The 19312-nt window shown below is 40.0% G+C and overlaps 1 protein-coding gene across 1 annotated transcript in view; it reads left to right on the forward strand.

Moving 5' to 3' along the window:
- The window catches only part of DIAPH3 (diaphanous related formin 3), a gene marked incomplete at both ends in the record, with an annotated part of 228909 nt that overhangs the window by 7929 nt on the left and 201668 nt on the right, over positions 1-19312 (forward strand). Inside the window, 2 exons of the mRNA XM_080614298.1 lie at positions 3546-3578; positions 16684-16857. Of these exons, the coding sequence (XP_080470424.1) occupies positions 3546-3578; positions 16684-16857 (207 nt within the window). The remainder of the gene's footprint in view (positions 1-3545; positions 3579-16683; positions 16858-19312) is intronic.

Genomic DNA, 19312 nt, shown 5'->3' on the forward strand with positions numbered 1-19312 from the left:
GGGGTAATTCTATCTCAGATTGGTTGCTTTTCTCAAAGTATGATACATCTATATGCTCCTTTGTTATTGTGACTTGACTTTAACTAAACTGATTTTACTCCATAGCAAACCAAAATGACCTCTTCCTCCATGTCCCAGACGACTAAGTTAGCACAGAAAATGTAATTTCAAAATGTTAGTTGCCTTCAACTATACAAACACATTTATAAACAAAGTAATGGTGATAATTCTGCTTTTCTAAGTGTAGGTGCTACTGATAACTCTGGACTTTTGAAGTGTCCTAATTAACTCTTTAATCTCTTAATGGTTTTGTATAATTTTGACTAGAAAATAGGATGTCAGTGTACTTAAAACATTGTTACTCTGTTTCATTTCATACATCTACTTTATACATGAAAACCAGACGAGAGTGATAATTATACATAGCTCCTATGTTCTCAAAACCAATAATTTTATTATTCTGGAGTAGCTCATGGAAGGCACAGTATAGCATGTTAGTCTTCTTATCCACTGCAGAGTAGTATTCTGTAAGTTTATATCATGTTTTTAGTAGTAACTGAATATTGGAGGAATGTTACTTAAGCGAGATTTATTTACTTGCAGGCCTAAGTTTAAGGCAACCTATTCACTTGAGCAGAGTATCTTTTGTGAGCTGATACATCCAGGCCTAAAAATAAAAACATGTTCCTTTGTTAGTAAAGCACTCCAACCTCTACCTAATGGTCATCTAGTTATTTTTTTCCCCCTTATTAGGAATGTGTGTGTTTTGTATGACCTGGGAAGAATAAAAATATGCTACTGTTCTTGAGTCACAGCACTTCTCTAATTTTAATGTTATTAAAGACCAGGAAAGTGGCAACTGGTTTTACTTTGTACAGTCTTGCCAGAAGAGAAGGACTTGGTGAGGGTGAGAGGAAAAAAAGCACTCCAGTTCTTGTATTTTAACCAGCTCCACTGACTGAGAAGTATTATAACTTATATAAAATGTAAGTATATATAAAATTCACAGATTAAGTCTTTTGACATGTTTTAGTGCAAGTAATCTGCTTAGAATGAAAATCTTCTTTGTTCTATGCTTTGAGGTAGAAGTTGGGGACTTAAACATACATACATTCCACTAAACAGACACATAAAGCACAACATCACTTCCACTTAGGAACAGATGTTGTTTCCTTTAATATTAGAGTGGTAAAAAGATCTAGATATTAGGTTGTAGTTTAAGTAGGGTTTCTCCTGCTTTATAAAGAAATCTCAACATGCAATGTTGCCAGTGTTGATAGGTGAGTGCTGGTTAAGCAGGTCTACTTCCCTATAGAACTTACTTTTGAACTAGACCCCACAACATTATATGAAAGAAGTCTTATGCTGATAATTTTAGACTCCTGTACTGTAGGTAGACAGTAAGATGGAGAGTTAAGAGGCTCATATCTGTATATTGAGTATCTTATACCATTATGGTGTCTTTTATTGGTTGCATTATAGTCTTTTTTTCACTAGTTAGTAAGATTTTACCTGGGTCAGTGAGATGTTCTGATATATTAAATGGGGAACTTACTATTTTTTATCACAGTAAATTCCATTGCTGGATTTCATAGCTTAATTGCAAAGCAGAACAGTAGCTTGAGCTATCCCATTAACTATTATATTTTTGAAAGAATAAAACCTGAATCTGAAAAATATTGCCTTGATTCCATGGATGATGACGGTGTCTTGTACAGGGCAGTTGCAGACCATCCAGCATCTGTTCCTAAGTGGAAGTGATACTGTGCTTCCTGTGTTTAGTGGAATGCACACGAGTTTGACATGAGTCACCAACTTCTAACTCGAAGCATACAATGAAGACGATTTTAATTCTAAGCAGATTACTCTATCTTTTACCATGTTAGAGGAGTTTCACAGTGGTATCTGTACATTGCTTAAGGCTTAGTGATTGAAGTGATGTGTGTGGAAAAGGAATAAATGTTTATGTTCTTTGCTACCAAGCTGCACACCATATGTTAATGTTTTCTCCTGCAGTTTTGATCACTTAAGGGTAAAAGTATTATACCAACAACTTGCTAAACATGAAGTTGTGAGCTCTGGCAAATGACAGAAGTTAACGCCTTTGCTGTCTTTGTAACTATTTAGCAGAATGAGAAGAACAAGTTATAAAACCCAGGTCTGTAGCAGTGTGTGGGGCAAAAGTCTGATCTAACTGTGCAGCAGGAGAACACCAATGAAAAGACTAGCATATAGATCTTCACTCTCCTGATGGGATTGAAGTATTTTCACTTTGTTGTTTCCATTTATTAGAAATCCTTATCTATTAGCACATGGAATGGTCTTGTCATAAAAGTGCAGTGGTGACAAGCTCCAATTTTTGTTTATTTAATTCTATTTTGATGGTAGAACTTACTCTATGTCACCAACTACAGAATGTTTCCTCACACTTCACTTGCTTTGTATTTTTAACTTCACAGCTACTCATCAGATACATCTTCCTCAGTTTCTTGACAATATTCAGAGTAGAGCTACCATGGGATAATATTTGACTTACGGAAATTGTTCCTCAATCCTGAGGGAGACACCAGAGAAGATGCCATAAGTAATGATGCCTAACTATTATTGACTTGGTGAAGACGAAGCAAGAGTTTCCAAATCTGATTAATTTGGAAATAGCACTGATAGTTGCTGTAGCTGCTGACAAGCACATGAGGCAGTGAGGGGAGTCTTAAGATTAAGAGTCTACATAGCCGAGTATGTGACTTCACATTCTTCTCATGTCTTTGCCAAGTGTGTTTGTAGCCTTTTCATAAAAACTAGAAATGGGATCCCTGCAACACTGACTCATCAGCTGCCACAGTTCTTTGGTGCTGCTCTTCTGGTTTGTGCAAGATCTGAACGTTCTAGAACTTCCTGTGTTAGTAAATGTGTAGTGAATAGTCAAAGAGTTGGTTCAGGAACTCTTGTTTCACACAACAGGGACTAATCTACAGATTTTTGAATGTTACTACTAATACATGCTAATGTTACTTTCTACTCATAACTTTGTGTTCTGATTGCCACGTAGGCGTTGCTTGAGAGTAGTCAACAGTCTCAGTTGTTTGAGTGCTGCACTTGGCAGATAGTTTTGAACTGCTGAGGAACTCTGTTTCTGTTGAGTTAAAAATCTCTGTACCTAAAGCCATTTTGAGGAGACATAAGTCTTATAGGTGAATTATGAGCAGGTTTTCTAATATATTTAGCTATAAAATACAATCAAACATAACTTGTTTCAAACTCTGCTTGGTTTATATTCTTCTGGTATTATTCTATCTTAAGGGTTAGACTACAGATTGTTTTGAATCTCACTGTATTCCCTGTATAACTTGCTGTGCACTGTAATCCAACAAAGTACAATTTCTCAAGAAACATCAAGTTCCATGATTCGACACTGCTTAACTTGCTTCTTACTTTGAGTAACAGTAACTGTAACTGAGACTTGCTTTTTTATTTGGGTTTTGGGTTTTGTTTTTTTTTTTTTACTGCACAATTATGACATGACTGGTTTCCTGTTTGATTTACAGCACTTAAATATCAAGACACTGACAGATGATGTGGTAAGACAAGTTTTTCTTTGGCTATGCTAAGCTAATAACCTTATTGGTAATGCAATAGAAATAACCTTATTGATACAAGAAGCTCTTAATTGTGGAGTTAATTTAGTTAATTGGCAAAGTCTCACTAAAATGTAACTATCTGTAGCATACTTGGTGCAAGCAGCAAAAATCTGTGGATGTATGAAGTATGCTCTAATCATAGCTAAATGCACTTGACAGGTAGCTGTGCCAATTTACATGCAGTATAGTTAAGATATCTGTGATTGCATGTTTAAGAATAAAGTTATTTAGGCTGCATGGCTAGTTTAAAATACCATGTTTAACCAACTAACAGTTGCTTCTGAAACTCATTAATGCTTGTTTCAAACGACGTTAGGTAGGTATATGCAATGTCATGTTAGCACTGTTTCTCAAACTTCATCTGTCTGAACAGCAGATGAGGTTCTGTATCACAAAGCAGGTGTTTTTTTCTTTCTTGCTTCTGAAGTTACCTATTTCACTGTAATATTCTTTTGTAAGTAAGAATAGCTTTCCTTAAAGTGGATCATTTATGGTCTTTGAGTTTATCTAGGAAGTAATGTTCTGTAGGTATATAAAGATCACCTGTTGTGGCTTCAGTGCTATACAGAGTTCTTGCTGAAGTACTTCTGTGCATGACTGAAAGCTAAAGGGTAGAGAGTTTTATGCTGAACAATGTGCAGCGTGCTTGTGCTGAGAAATATTGTTGTTTCCTAGCTGAGGAACCAGTACTGCTGATTAGGTGTGCAAAGGTGGTAGTGTTGAACATGTTGCCTCCACCTATCATTCCTAGATTAACTTAAATCACCTGTTGCTATTTCTTTAGCAGAGTTCCATGTGTGGGAAGTTGTTGTTAAGAAATTTGAGTCTGATGGGTTGATAGTAAACTTTGATTCTCTACCTTTGTGCTTTTCCTCGAAATGCTGAGGAAATGTTCACAGTTCTTTCAAAGCAAAGTATTTTGTGGTAACCAAAACTTAATTTTGGTCATGTCCTGGAAGGGTTAAAGCCTGGATGTGCAAGATCTTGCTGTTTGTTTCTGTGGATTTTTTTTTTTTTAAACAGGCTAGCTTTATCCCTTTTTACACTTATCCTTCCCTTAGCCTATTGGACTTGTCTAACTTGTAATAATAGCCACTAGAAGTCAGGAGGTTTGTTTTGCATGTTGGGATAAGGACAAAGAGCCTTATAGCTCTGTAGTAAGCAGTCTCCTACCCAACTCCTTAAATTTCTTGGAGCATACTTAAGGCCCTTTCGCAGACTAAAGAAACATCACCTGAAAAGTAGTTATAAAGTGTCTGTATATTTGTACATATGTATGTATTTTAAGGGGAAATGACAGCTGTTTAATAAAAGGCTAACAGTAAAAACAAACAACCCAATCCTTAAATATTGCAGTGCCAGACACTTTTAAAGATGTGTATTTTGTTCAATTTCAACTTCATCTTGGAACAAGGGTATGCTTTTCAGTTGACACTTTTTGTCCCTCTGAGTTTTCTGTTGGTTTAGTCTTTCTGTGCCTGATCCTGGGAAACAGCTAATAAGACTAGGTATCTGAGTCCTAGGCAGCTTAAATGTGGCTCAGAGCAGAGCAGTTTTGGCATTTCACACCAAGCATAAAAACTGCTAAAGGTATTTTCTCAAAATTCCTTTTGTACCAAGGATGGAAACTGTAGTAAGAGAAGGTTAAAACCCTGAAGTTTTAATATTACTTGATTTTTGTAGCTTTCTATGAAATAATAGATTTCTTTCTTCTTGGAGACATTCATTTGCATGTTAATTTGCTCTCTGCTGCATTATGCTTTATAAAATAAATTATTACTCGCAGCCTTTTTCTTACAAATACAGTGTTGTATCATGGTCACTAGGAACTTTTTTACATTTAGGAAAGTTAGCAACATTTTGAGAGTCTAAAATGCAGACTGCTTTCAGAATTTCAATTGTATTGGATTATTCCTGAAACACTGATGCTTTGTCTACTTTTAGTGACGAATCTCCATAAAGTTCAGAAACACCTTGCTTTTTTACACGTTTGACACGTTCCTTTCACATTGTTTGTTTACAAACTATGGAGACAGGAATCTTAATCTTATTCCACAGAGTGGCAAATAGGTACCTGAGAACTCATCTACCTGCAAGATCACTGTGGAAGCAAGCCTTTTTTCTGTTTTATCTTGAGTGTTTCATATTTTGACAGATGGTTTGTAAGGTTCATAAAGATCAAAAACCTGCATATGAACAGAATTTTATTAAAAATCTCTTATGTAGACAAAAATGAAATGCTTTCTAAAAGTCCTTACAGCTTAAAAGGTATAAAGTTGGCTGATTTCATAGCAACTGCTGTAATGATAAGAAAGGCTGTATAAATTCCAGTATATAGAGAAACCAGATTCAGAGTAGAATATGTTCTAGACATTCAAGATGTGACTGCATAGGCCTAAACTCTGTGACTTTTAATTTTCTACCATTAGTAAAATTGCTCTCAAGAAAGGTAAAATAATCTCTGGGAGATTGAGCATATTAGGAATAGGAAGTCATATAAGAGGGATTCTTCTCTGTATCTTGGTTTATGCAATATACAAGGCCTACAAGGATGCTGGAGAAGGACTTTTCATCAGTGACTGTAGCGATAAGACGAGAAGTAAACTTAAACAGGGAAGTGTAGGTTAGATGTAATGAAGTTCTTCACTGTGAGGGTGATGAGGCCCTGAAACAGGTTGCCCAAAGAAGTGGTAAATGATCCATTCCTGGCAGTGTTCAAGGCCAGGTTGGACAGAGTCTTGGGTGATGTGGTCTAGTGTGAGGTGTCCCTGCCCATGGCGGGGGGGTTAGAACTAGGTGATGTTAAGGTCCTTTCCAACCCTAACCATTCTATGATTTTATTCTATGTCTTTCTCTTATGAAAAGCTTCGCTGCTACCAGTGGAATTTATCACATAGTAAGAAGTTAATTTTATAGAGCAATTTGGCTGTCAAAGAATATATATTTTTAATCTTCTTTAAGCCCATGTGGACTTAATGATTTTAAGGGTCTTTTCTAACCTAAGAGACACTATGAATTATTCTAATATTTTAAGTAGCAAAAATTGTTCATATGCTAAGAATATCTTATATTACTGGCAATGTAGCTGTGAACATGTGAGCTGTGGTGGGTAAAATAAATCCTTTGTTCTGCTGGGGAAGGAAAATGTAAAGAGGAAAATGCATCCTGTTACCCAAGAGAGGCGAGGCTGCTGTAGCTCAATGACCCACAGATCCAATCAGTATTGAGGCTGGAGCTGTGCCCTACCTGTGTCAGTTGCTTTCTTTCAAGTAGTTTCTTTAATGTGGCTGTTTTTAAAAAATATGCATTATAAATTAAATCCTTATGGGATTTCAATATTGCTGTGATGATACCACTTTGCAAATAAGCCAGCATATTTTCTTGTACTACTAGTAATAAAAAAGCACAGCCCAGATCTTTTTTGCACTGTATGCATGATTTATGTTTAAAGACATGTGGGATCTTCATCATTCACTCACATATCTTGACTGCCAAGTGATTAGTGAGGTAAGTTTTCCCTGTGCAGATGCTGTCAACACTGTGACTGTATATTCAGGAACTTGCTTTGCCCCTCATACACTGCTGGAGATAGTTGGTAGGGTTTGGCTGCTGTACTTTTCTGAAGCTAGTTTCCCATAGCTGTGTGATGGATGGAGCAGAGCAGTGGAGGAAACACTACTGTAAGACAGTTTTAAACTCTTATTACAGTGCAAGGGGGCCATAACAACAGTTTTGCCAAGGCTCCCAGAGAATCTTCAGGGTGGTAAATGTAAATGCTACTGAAAAGGAGTCTCATGGTAACTCATGGTTACATGTTGACCATGGTTTATTTTTCACTGTGTTTGAGTTATGATGTCAAGATTTTGTTTCAGCTGCCTTGCCATTTTTGTCTCACGGAGAATGCGAACTGACAGAATAAAGTACACAGCTTTATAGATGTTTCAGCCTCTGGCAGTAGGAGGCATAAAGACAAAAAAGCTAAAATATATGCAAACTCCTCACTGCTTTAAGTTTACTAGAAAAGATGTCTCATGCCTTTCATGCTGGGGGATCTAGTCTTAGGAGCGAGAACTATGCAGACTATATCTTTAATAGCTTCTTTGCTGTCCTAGTTAATTTTTTTTTTTTTATCTTTTCCCTCCTCTTCCTCTTCCCTCCCACTTAAGAAAAAAATCAGACCAAACCTACCTTTTGACCAAAAAAGACTTATGACTGTCTCTGTTAGTTGTTGCTAACAAAATAGTGCTGTATCAGTGTTATTTCTAGAATTATGCTTACCTTTGGATAAGAAACTTCTTCCTATCATTCATTTCCAGAGTTAACTTCTTTTCAGTTACTTTGGCTTCTCTTTTTGATATCACAGAATCCCAAGGGTTGGAAGGGACCTCAAAAGATCATCTAGTCCAACCCCCCTGCAAGAGCAGGGTAACCTAGAGTACATCACACAGGAACTTGTCCAGGTGGGCCTTGAATATCTCCAACGTAGGAGACTCCACAACCCTCCTTGGGCAACCTGTTCCAGTGCTCTGTCACTCTCACAGTAAAGAAGTTTTTCCTGATGTTCACATGGAACCTCTTATGCTCCAGTTTACACCCATTACCCCTTGTCCTGTCACTGGACATCACTGAGAAAAGCCTAGCTCCATCATCCTGACACTCACCCTTTACATATTTGTCAACATTGATGAAGTCACCCCTCAGTCTCCTCCAAGCTGAAGAGACCCAGCTCCCTCAGCCTCTCCTCATAAGGGAGATGTTCCACTTCCTTAATCATCTTTGTGGCTCTGCGCTGGACTCTTTCAAGCAATTCCCTGTCCTTCTTGAACTGAGGGGCCCAGAACTGGACACGATATTCCAGATGCGGCCTCACCAAGGCAGAGTAGAGGGGGAGGAGAACCTCTCTTGACCTACTAACCACACCCTTTCTAATGCACCCTAGGATGCCATTGGCCTTCTTGGCCACAAGGGCACAGTGTTGGCTCATGATCATCCTCCTATCCACCAGGACCTCCAGGTCCCTTTCCCTTTCACTACTTTCCAGCAGGTCAACCCCCAACCTGTACTGGTACATGGGGTTGTTCCTCCCCAGATGCAAGACTCTACACTTGCCCTTGTTGAATTTCATGAAGTTTCTCCCTGCCCAGCTCTTCAGCCTGTCCAGGTCTCGCTGAATGGCAACACAGCCTTCTGGTGCATCAGCCACTCCTCCCAGTTTAGTGTCATCAGCAAACTTGCAGAGGGTACATTCAGTTCCCTCACCCAGGTCGTTGATGAAAATATTAAACAGCACTGGTCCCAGCACTGACCCCTGAGGGACTCCACTAGTCACAGACCTCCAGCTAGATTCTGCCCAATTGACCACAACTCTCTGCCTTCTTCCTTTCAACCAGTTCTTGATCCACCTCCCTACCTGATCATCAAGCCTACACTTCCTTAGCTTATCTATGAGGATGCTGTGGGAGACAGTATCAAATGCCTTACTGAAATCAAGCAAAACCACATCTACTGCTCTACCATCATCCATCCACCTAGTTACTTCCTCATAGAAGGCTATAAGGTTGGTCAAACATGACTTCCCCTTGGTAAAACCATGTTGGCTACTCTTAATGACCCCCTCATCCTTGATATGTCTAGAGATGGTGTCAAGAATAAGTTGTTCCATCACCTTTCCAGGGATGGAGGTAAGGCTGACTGGTCTATAATTACCTGGGTCCTCCTTCTTGCCCTTCTTATGGACTGGCGTAACATTTGACATCCTCCAATCCTCAGGCACCTCTCCTTTTTCCCACAACTTACCAAAGATGATGGAGAGTGGCCTAGCAATGACCTTCACCAGCTCCCTCAGCACCTGTGGGTGTATTCCATCCAGACCCATTGATTTATAGATGTCCAGATTGCTTATCTGATCCCTAACCCAATCCTCATCTACCAAAGCAAACTCCTCCTTTATCCTGACTCCTTCTGGGGCTATAGGAATCTGGGGCCCCCGGGGAGAGTCTGCAGGAGTAAAGACAGAGGTAAAGAAGGCATTCAGCACCTCTGCCTTCTTTATATCCTCTGTCTCCAGGGCACCCACCTCGTTCAGCACTGGGCCTATGTTGCCTCTTGTGTTAGTTTTATCCGCTATGTATTTGAAGAAGCCCTTTCTATTGTCCTTAACCCGACTTGCAAGATTAAGTTCCAAGGAGGCCCTAGCTGTCCTAATTGCCTCCCTACATCCTCTAACAACTGTCCTATATTCCTCCCAAGTGGCCAGCCCCTCCTTCCATAATCCATAGATTCTCTTTTTCCACATGAGTTTGCCCAGCAGTTCCTTGTTTAACCATGCTGGTCTCCTGACTCCCTTACTTGATTTCCTTCCCATTGGGATGCTCTGATCCTGAGCTTGGAAGAAGTGTTCCTTGAATGCTGACCAACTATCTTGAGCCCCTTTACCACCTAGTACCCTTTCCCATGAGACTTCCCTTAGGAATTGACCGAAGAGGCCAAAGTTGGCCCTTCGGAAATCCAGAATTGTGGCCTGGCTAGGTATTCTATTCCTCCCACACAGGATCCTCAACTCCACCATCTCATGGTCACTGCAGCCAAGGCTGCCATTCACCATCACCACTTCAACCAGACCCTCCTTGTTGGTGAGTACTAGATCCAGCAGCGCTCCTCTCCTAGTTGGTTTGTCCATTTGCATTAAGAAGTTATCATCAATGCACTGGAGGAACCTCCTAGACTGTGAATGATTGGCTGTGTGAGTCTTCCAGCAAATATCGGGGTAGTTAAAATCCCCCATGAGGACCAAGGCATGTAGTTGCGAGGCTGCTTTCGGTTGCCTGTAGAAAGCCTCATCAACTCCTTCATACTGATCAGGAGATCTATAATAGACCCCCACAACTGTATCACCCGTACCAGCCTGTCCCTTAATTTGTTCCCACAGACTTTCCACTTGCCCCTCATCTGCCCCTGGACAGAACTCAGTACATTCTAGTCGCTCTCTCACATAAAGGGCAACTCCACCACCTCGCTTTGCTGACCTATCTTTCCTAAAAAGGACATAGCCATCCATGACCACATTCCAGTCATGTGAGCTGTCCCACCACATCTCTGTAATTGCCACCAGATCATAACCTTTAGACCGCACACAGACTTCTAACTCCTCCTGTTTATTCCCCATGCTGCGTGCGTTGGTGTACAGGCATTTCGGGGAGCGAGCAGAGCACGCTAATGGCACCCTTGGGTGGCGGGAGGCCTTCTGGTCTTCATTAATACTAGAACAATGCCCCACTAGTTCAAACCCAGCTACAACCCCCTCGCACTTTGAATCTAACCTAAAGCTCTGTGAGTGAGCTCTGCTAACTCTTGCCCTATCCTTTTTCCCCTGTGGGACAGGGTCTAAACAACTATCCTTTCCCTCAAATGAAACAATAGATTGAGAGTCCTCCCTAGTCCGCCACCCTTCAAGCCCTAGCATGTTTCTCTTAGGCTTGTCCCTAATAGGCCCAGTTATCTCCCCTTCCCCCTTCATATCTAGTATAAAGTCCTGTCAATGAGCCCTGCTAACTCCTGCCCCAAAACTCTTTCCCCCTTTGGGACTGGTGTATCCCACCTGCCACCAGCAAACCAGGTGTCTCATATAGCAGCCCATGATTGAAAAACCCAAACCCCTGCCTTTGGCACCAGTCACATAGCCATACATTAATCTGCAGACTCTTCCTATTTATCTCTTCACCCTTGCTTGTAACAGGAATGGAGGCAAACACTACTTGCGCTCCAGACCCTCTAACCAGGCGTCCCAGGGCCCTGAAGTCTCTCTTCATTGCCCTTGCCCTCCTTGTAATAATGTCATCACTGCCAACCTGAAAAACCAGCAGCGGATAGTAGTCAGAGGGCTGCACCAGATCAGAGAGTTTCCTTTTAACATCTCTAATCTGAGCCCCAGGTAGGCAGCAGACTTTCCTGTGAGATGGATCTGGTCAACAAATGGGCCCTTCTGTTCCCCTCAGAAGGGAGTCACCCACCACAATTACTCTTCTTTTCTTCTTGGCTGAGGAAGTTCTAAGGCATGGGGGTGAGTGACAAGCCCTAGGTGACTCACTAGATAGATCTACCCCTCCATCTCCATTTACCTGGCCCTGTAGTTCCAAGACCTCATACCTGTTATTCAAGGGCAACTGGGAGGGAGGAAGGGATTGCGAGGGTTTTCGCTTACCTCTCCGAGGAGAGACCTCCCTCCATACCTCCTTGTCCCTTAAGTTCACTCCTTCTATCTGATGGTTGGAGGGAAGGGGATCCATCACTTGTTCAACCACTTCCCTCTGCCCTTGCCTTAGGGTGTGGCTCCACCAATCTATGTCACTTTCACATTCTCTGATGGCTCTCAACCTTTCTACCTCCTCCCTCAGTTCAACCACCTGCCTGAGCAGATCATTTATTCGCTCACACTGCACACAATTGGTGTCACTGGCTCCCTCCAATACAAGTGCCAGGCTCAGGCATTCACTGCAGCCAGAGACCTGCATGGCTGCATGTCTGTGGGAAGGCTCAGTCTGGGTACCCACATTATTCCTCACTACAGCTTTTGATCGCTTTGTGACCATGATCTGTCTGGTCGATCGGACCGTCTACGTCTCTCCGCACAAGCAAGCAGTCCTTCCTCCTCCAGCGCTCCAGGCGAGTCCTCCTGATCAGGCGGTCATCCCGCTCTGCTGCATGCGCAAACTGGCTCGACACGCTCTGGTCACCGCGCTCCCTGGGCAGGTTTTTAACCAGTCACAGCTGGTGCCGCTCCTCCTGGCTCCGCCCCCCGTGAGTCAGCTCCTCGTGTGAGCTGAGCTGCCCGCTCCTGGGCAAGTCCTGTCGAGGACTTGAGGCTCCCTCCTCGGTGGCTCTTGTCGCTCTGAGGTGAGGCTCCTGGACGCTGATCTCCCCCCGCTCCGCTCCGGTGTTGCAGGCATCCTCTCTTAAGCTACTCACCCCAGCAATTGGATATCACATACTTTTGAGCATAAGACCATTCTGCAGCCTATATTGTGCTTATGTAGGCAGTTAATACTTTTTTTACAATTTCAACGCGAATAGTTTTTAATGAATATTACAGAAGCATTTTTGTACTTTGTATTTAATTATTTTACTTTTGTTTCTTTTTGGATTATCTGAAATAGTTTTTCTCATCTTCGGTAACTGTGCTTAGATTTTTTTTGAGATTTTTTTTGAATTTATGAGCTGGTTACAGATTCCCTGTTACCTTTAGGTACAGTGGATTAAAAGAATTCTAGCTTTCTCCTCTGAGTGCCCAGAAGTACATAACTGCACTGTTACTTCTTTCTCATTCCTTTATTGCCTTTGAAATCTTAACTCTCTACAATCTACTCTGCCTTCCATCAGTACATCAAATAGATATTAATTTGGGGAATTTCAAAGTGACTTTACTATGGAAATACTTTGTATCAAGAGCATTTGAAACACTGTTTATTGTTTGGTTAATTTTAATGTTGGCTCAACAAACATTCCAAGGGGAAAGTTTGTCCCTTTCAGAAAATTATTGTCCTAAAGCACTGTTCCTGTATGGGTCTGTATGTATTTATTGGTAAAATAAATACCAAAAAAATGGTAGACATCTTTAGAAAAGATGGAAGGTGAAACCTGCTTTAAACTGTGGTGACACTTTGTATCAAAGCTAACTTTATATATTCCCCATTGAAAAACCATGACAGGCTGATTTAAAATGTTTTGGTGTAGCATGGAAGATTACTGAACTACCTTTTTGCCATTTTCTCCTCAATGCACTTAGATCGCCAGCAGCAATTGGTGGTAGATTTCATTACAACCAAGCAATGATATTTCCGTTTTTTCTGTATAGTGGTTTCTGTAGACCATGAAATTATTCTCCTGTACGGCATATCGGAGGTATTAACTTTTTTGAAGCACTATCGATGTATAATTCAAGAGAAGTGTTTGTAGAATACCCACACTGTATTTCTATGCAGGTCTTCTGAGTTTCATTTTTTTTTTGTGTGTATGAAAATCTTACTCTTAGGCTGCATTGTTTTAAAGTAATTTGCTTGACACATGTTTATATGTGCTTATAATCCTAGTATCTCACTTTGTCTCACATTTTCTGCCTGATCAAATATATTCCAAGTGTGTGCTTCCCTACTCTAGGATATGTGGTATGGAATTTGGTGAATGTGGGGAATATGAATGTTATGGCCTTATCTGTAGTGTTGCGAAACATCTGCCATACAGTCTAATGTTCAAGAGGAACTTAAAACCAAAGCATAATCTAAAAATGTGAACAAATTTAAATATATATTTTCAAGGATGGATGGTCTCTCATCCCTGGATTGATGCTGCCTGTTATTAGTGGAGCAAGAGCAGCTCTGGGACTGCAGGGAGTATTTCATGGCAGAGACTGGGGTGGTTCTGTGCCTGGCCAGAGCTGATATTGCTGCTGCTGTGTGGTGCAGGGAAAGGAAGAGAGGACACTTCAACATCATGTACTGTAAGGAAGGGGCCGAGATTTTTCAGGAGAGATGGGATAAGGAGTGTACGGCACGCATTTCTCTTAAACCTAATTTAGTAAATTCTCTGCTGACTGAACCATGGGCTGAATGTTGTTTTTTTATTTTTTTTTTTTTTCTTTACCAGAGTGTCTTCCTTCTACCCCTGCTTCAGTTCTGTGTATGAAGAATCTTCAAACATAATGGTTTATTTCTTAGGTTACTGTCCTGGGTTTAGCAGTAGCAGTCAGTTTTTCTCCTTCTTAGTAGCTGGTGCAGCGCTGTGGTTTTGACTTTTGGCCTGGGAACAGAGCTGATGACACTGATGTTTGGTCTGACCAAGAACTTTGTGAGTCTCATGCTCTGCCAGAGAGGAGGGGAAGCCAGGAGGAAGCAGGGACAGGACACCTGACCCAAACTAGCCAAAGAGGTATTCCATACCACAGCATGTCATGCCCAGGATGTAACTGGGAGTTACCTGGAAGGGCACTCTCTGCTCGGCTGCGGTCATTTCCGGCGGGTGGTATCGTATTCTCTTGCCTTGTTATTTCCTTTATCATTATTATTGGTGGTAGCAGTAGTGATTTGTGTTATACCTTAGTTACTGGACTGTTCTTATCTCAACCCATGGGAGTTACATTCTTTCAATTCTCCTTCCCATCCCTCTGGGATGACTTGCCGACAGGGCTTAAACCACCACAGTTACACACTTGATAGTGAATAGTGGGGCATGGAGAAGCTACTGGCTAATTCTTTGGAGTAGACTTGCTGCCTTTTGTTGGTGCTCAGTGAAAGACATTGCTTGAGAAGAAAAATCTCAAATCATATGATTTTTATTTTTAAGATTCCAGTCTAAATATTGCAGTTTGCAACCTGGCTTTATCCCCCCATGTTTACCAGAGACTTCTGCTTTTAAAGGCAGGAAAGGAAATTGCTGTCTGATTGAGATGTAAGATGATTTTTTTCACTGATGATTCTACTTCTCTTCCAGTGATGTTACCCTCCCTTTTGCTTTTGCTGCATTCTTTCTTCCTGGGACTTGCCTATGTAATTATTCCTTTAGAGTGTGCTTTCCTCACTGCCTGCTGGTTTGATATGACACTAAAGAGCCCCATCACTCATGCTGAGTTCTTTTATGTTTATGCTATATTCATTTTCTTCTTTTGCGTGTTCTACAACCATCTGTATGTGAGTGGCTTGTACTCTATTTCTGTGTTCCAAAACCTGTTCTTTTACAATTTTGAACAGGAAGAATTCAAGTCTTTTTGTTTTTCCTCTAAGCCTCTCTTCATGGATGTCTAATAGTCAATTCTTGCTCTGACTAGAGTGGAACACTTGTACCCAGTTTTTGCTACTAATTTTCTTTGCTCTCTCTGATCTTAATTTCACAAATGCTATAATAACTTTACTTGTCATTTAGTTTAGTAACTTGGATGTAGTTATTAAGTTATATCTCAAGATACTTATATTCAAGATATATTGAAGCCTCAGAATATTTTTGCATAGCATTTCAAAGATGTAGGTCTATTGATGTGGTTGGAATCTTGTCCAAAATCTCTTATGCATCAAATGCTAACATAACTTCCTTCTGTATTTGCAAGTGTAATACTGGTGTTCACATCTGTTCAAAAGGCTGCTACAGAGATGATTAAGATTTAGCACGTTTCATTGAGCATGTAATCTGCTTTTGTGTTCTGTTGGCTCTTGCCCATATACATTTAAATTTGCAACCTCTAAAAATGAAAATAACTAAAATTTCACTTAGTAGGTCTTTATTGAAAAGGTGATATATACCTAATAAGTAAAAAAAAAACCCAAAAAACAACAACACACAATCCAAACCACTTTTCCAAAGAATTTTTTTTTGTTTGCTTTTGAAAGGGTAAAGTTCAAGTGACTGTCTCATGTTGGTGATAAGACCTAAGGATTATCCACAAAACCATGAGTGTATCCTGCTTAACTTTAATAAATGAACTGATGGTATTTATGCTTCTCCTAAATGAATTTCTAAATAACTGGAGCACAAAAAGGCACTAAGTTTTGGGTAGCATAACACAAATAAAAAACCAGAGCAATGTCTTAGTTATGCTAACTTGTCTTTTAATAAGAAGTAACTTCTGTATGTTCTGTATAAAAATGCAAATCTGTGTATTCTATTACTGTGTCAGGAGTACAGCTGTTTCAGGGTAGCAAAAAAACATTTTAGAACTATGCTTTTGGTAAATAAGCCTTCATTTTCATATGCTACATGTAATGGTTGGGAAGAACTCTTCATAAATTGGTTTTGTAGATATTTTTGCCTCCAAACGTTCTGCAAAATTCTCATGTTCTGCATGATTTCTCCATTATGTAATGGAATTCTGGTCTGTTAACTTGATCGCTAAGGTAACTGACTGTTACGTGCATATTTAAGAAACCCCTCTAAAATAAGGCAGTTAAATAACAAGCAAGTTACCACAGAAAAATAAGGATGTTTAGTTTCCAAGAATGCTTATCTTAATTAGGATTACGTAGAATGGAAACAGTATGTGATGTTACACCTTTTCTGTTTTCAGTTGGATAGATTTGCCAGTATAAGAATTCCAGGAAGTAAAAAAGAGCGACCTCCTCTGCCGCATATGAAGCATTCTCATTCTACGGATTGGTCATCCACACCTATGGACACACAGGATTTTGCTCCAAAGACCCTGTCGGAAAGAGAAATTATAGCGCTGTTTGAAAAAATGATGGTAAGGGTCTTATGTTGTTTTCCTTTACTTGAAGAGTAACAATATGGCTAACTGACAGAAGGGGGCCTTCTTTTGTGCATGTGTTCTGATCTTCACCTGAATTATTAGTATAGTTATTGTGAGTTGTAATTGTGTGTTTTTTACGGTGTTTCTCAGGGGATGAAGTCTTTGCATTATTTGGACAAGATATTTCTCCAAATATATTTAAAATGGAAACTAAAGGTTTCTGATTATTAAAAGTGAGATTATGCAACAGATTTTGAGGAAAACAAGAAATGGAGAATCCTGCTTCCTTTCAAGATGACTTGAAATTTTTACAAAGAGATTTTATACCTCTGAATGTCACATTTTGTTCTGAAATTATGTTCTCTGTCATTCTTGCACAAAAAAAGACTTGAGGTTCTTGCCTCCAAAGCAGCATTTGTGTGCACATGAGTCTCAAATTTGCTGCTTTCCCCAGCTGTCATTGTTATTGTGCTACAAAAGAGCAGTCATTTGGTGTAAAGGTTATGTGACGTTGGTAGCACGACTTGGCAGTACCAATAGGTTGACATTTTTTGTCGTGGTGATGATGACATTTTGGGCAATTTAAAACTAAATATGGAATGATCATGAGAGAAGAAAGTGACTGCAATCTCAAGAGTATAAGAGGACATTAACAAGGAGAGTGATGTCTAGATTGTTATTTCTTTCTCTGTCCTGTAACAAGTAACTCTTGAAACACAAAGGGATTGCCAGGAGCTGGGATGTGGAGGAAATGAAATGCGCTATGAGAGAAGTACGTTTATGGAATTTCTAATTCCCAGTACTCAATAATGTTAGTTTAGTCATGAAGATGCTTTTGTAGAACTGTTGAGAGCTATAACAGAAAGAGAGGATTCAGGATTTTAATTTTTCAGGTTAAGATGAATGGAGACGACAAATTTACGGTGTTATCAACTTTTGTATCTGTACTTGTTCTTACATGGTTGATTTTCTTGGTGTACCTTGGTGTCTAAGCTACTTTACTATTTTAAGAAATTTTGCTATGAACGATAGTTGCTCAAATGTTAGGAAATGGGAGAGGTTTTTCCTTAAATAACCTTGAAGATATGCCTCCCTGTGCACATCCCCTGCTACTTAAATGTAGAGCTATAGAATCATAGAATCATAGAATACTTAGGGTTGGAAAGGACCTTAAGATCGTCTAGTTCCAACACCCCTGCCATGGGCAGAGACACCTCACACTAAACCATGCCACCCAAGGCTTCGTCCAACCTGGCCTTGAACACTGCCAAGGATGGAGCATTCACAGCCTCCCTGGGAAACCCATTCCAGTGCCTCACCACCCTCACAGTAAAGAATTTCTTCCTTATATCTAATCTAAACTTCCCCTGTTTAAGTTTGAACCTGTTACCCCTTGTCCTGTCACTACAGTCCATAATGAAGAGTCTCTCCCTAGCATTCTTATAGGCCCCCTTCAGATACTGGAAGGCTGCTATGAGGTCTCCACGCAGCCTTCTCTTCTCCAGGCTGAACAGCCCCAACTTTCTCAGCCTGTCTCCATACGGGAGGTGCTCCAGTCCCCTGATCATCCTCGTGGCCCTCCTCTGGACTTCTTCCAACAGTTCCATGTCCTTTTTATGTTGAGGACACCAGAACTGCACACAATACACCAAGTGAGGTCTCTACTATTCCACAGGGATTCTGGTATAGGATAGTGTGTGATGTTGGGACTATGCCATAAAAAATGCAAACTTTCAGTAAATCCTCAGAAACCTACTGCTATGTGCCTAGGTAAAACGAAATGCTTATATCCAGGCTTATTTCCATGGATCCTGAAGCAGTTAATTCCAATTTATAACTACTATGCAAAAACATGTTAATGATGACATCAGGATAATTTCAATGCTTTCCTAGTCTCATTGAATAACAAAGCACTTAAACTACTTTATTAATGTTATTTTAGCTATAACATAAGGCAAAAGGGATTCTTCAGATTATCCACACTTGAATGGAGTGAAATAAAGCTTGTTTAATCACAGTAGATTATATAGGTAATTATATATTGTAGCCTCTGGTTTGCTGTTCGGATCAAGTTAAATGATCTAGGGGGTGGTGAACAACTTGAATGTTATAGCCAGGCTTTTAGAACTGATTTTGCACAAAACAAGAAGTCAATTGGTTAGTATGGAAGAGAGTAGTTTCTGAATTCTGAAGTTTCGATGAATGTGTTATGTTATACTTTGGGTTTTCCTAGATGCCTGCAGCTTCCTTCTCCCAGTATTTTATGCAGTGGCTTCTTGTGTGGTTTTGATGGCAAAAATGATGAAAAAATTTCATAAAAACAGATGATTAAAGCTCCTTTAATTTCTGTTAGTGCTATTACGAAAATATCCATGTGAGAGTACTTATTCTTATTTTCCAATGAGAAAAAAAATATTTTTTCTCACCTGTAGAATAACTGTAAATGATT

Source organism: Psittacula echo, assembly GCF_963264785.1.
Source record: "Psittacula echo genome assembly, chromosome: 3".
Classification (NCBI taxonomy): Eukaryota; Metazoa; Chordata; class Aves; order Psittaciformes; family Psittacidae; genus Psittacula; species Psittacula echo.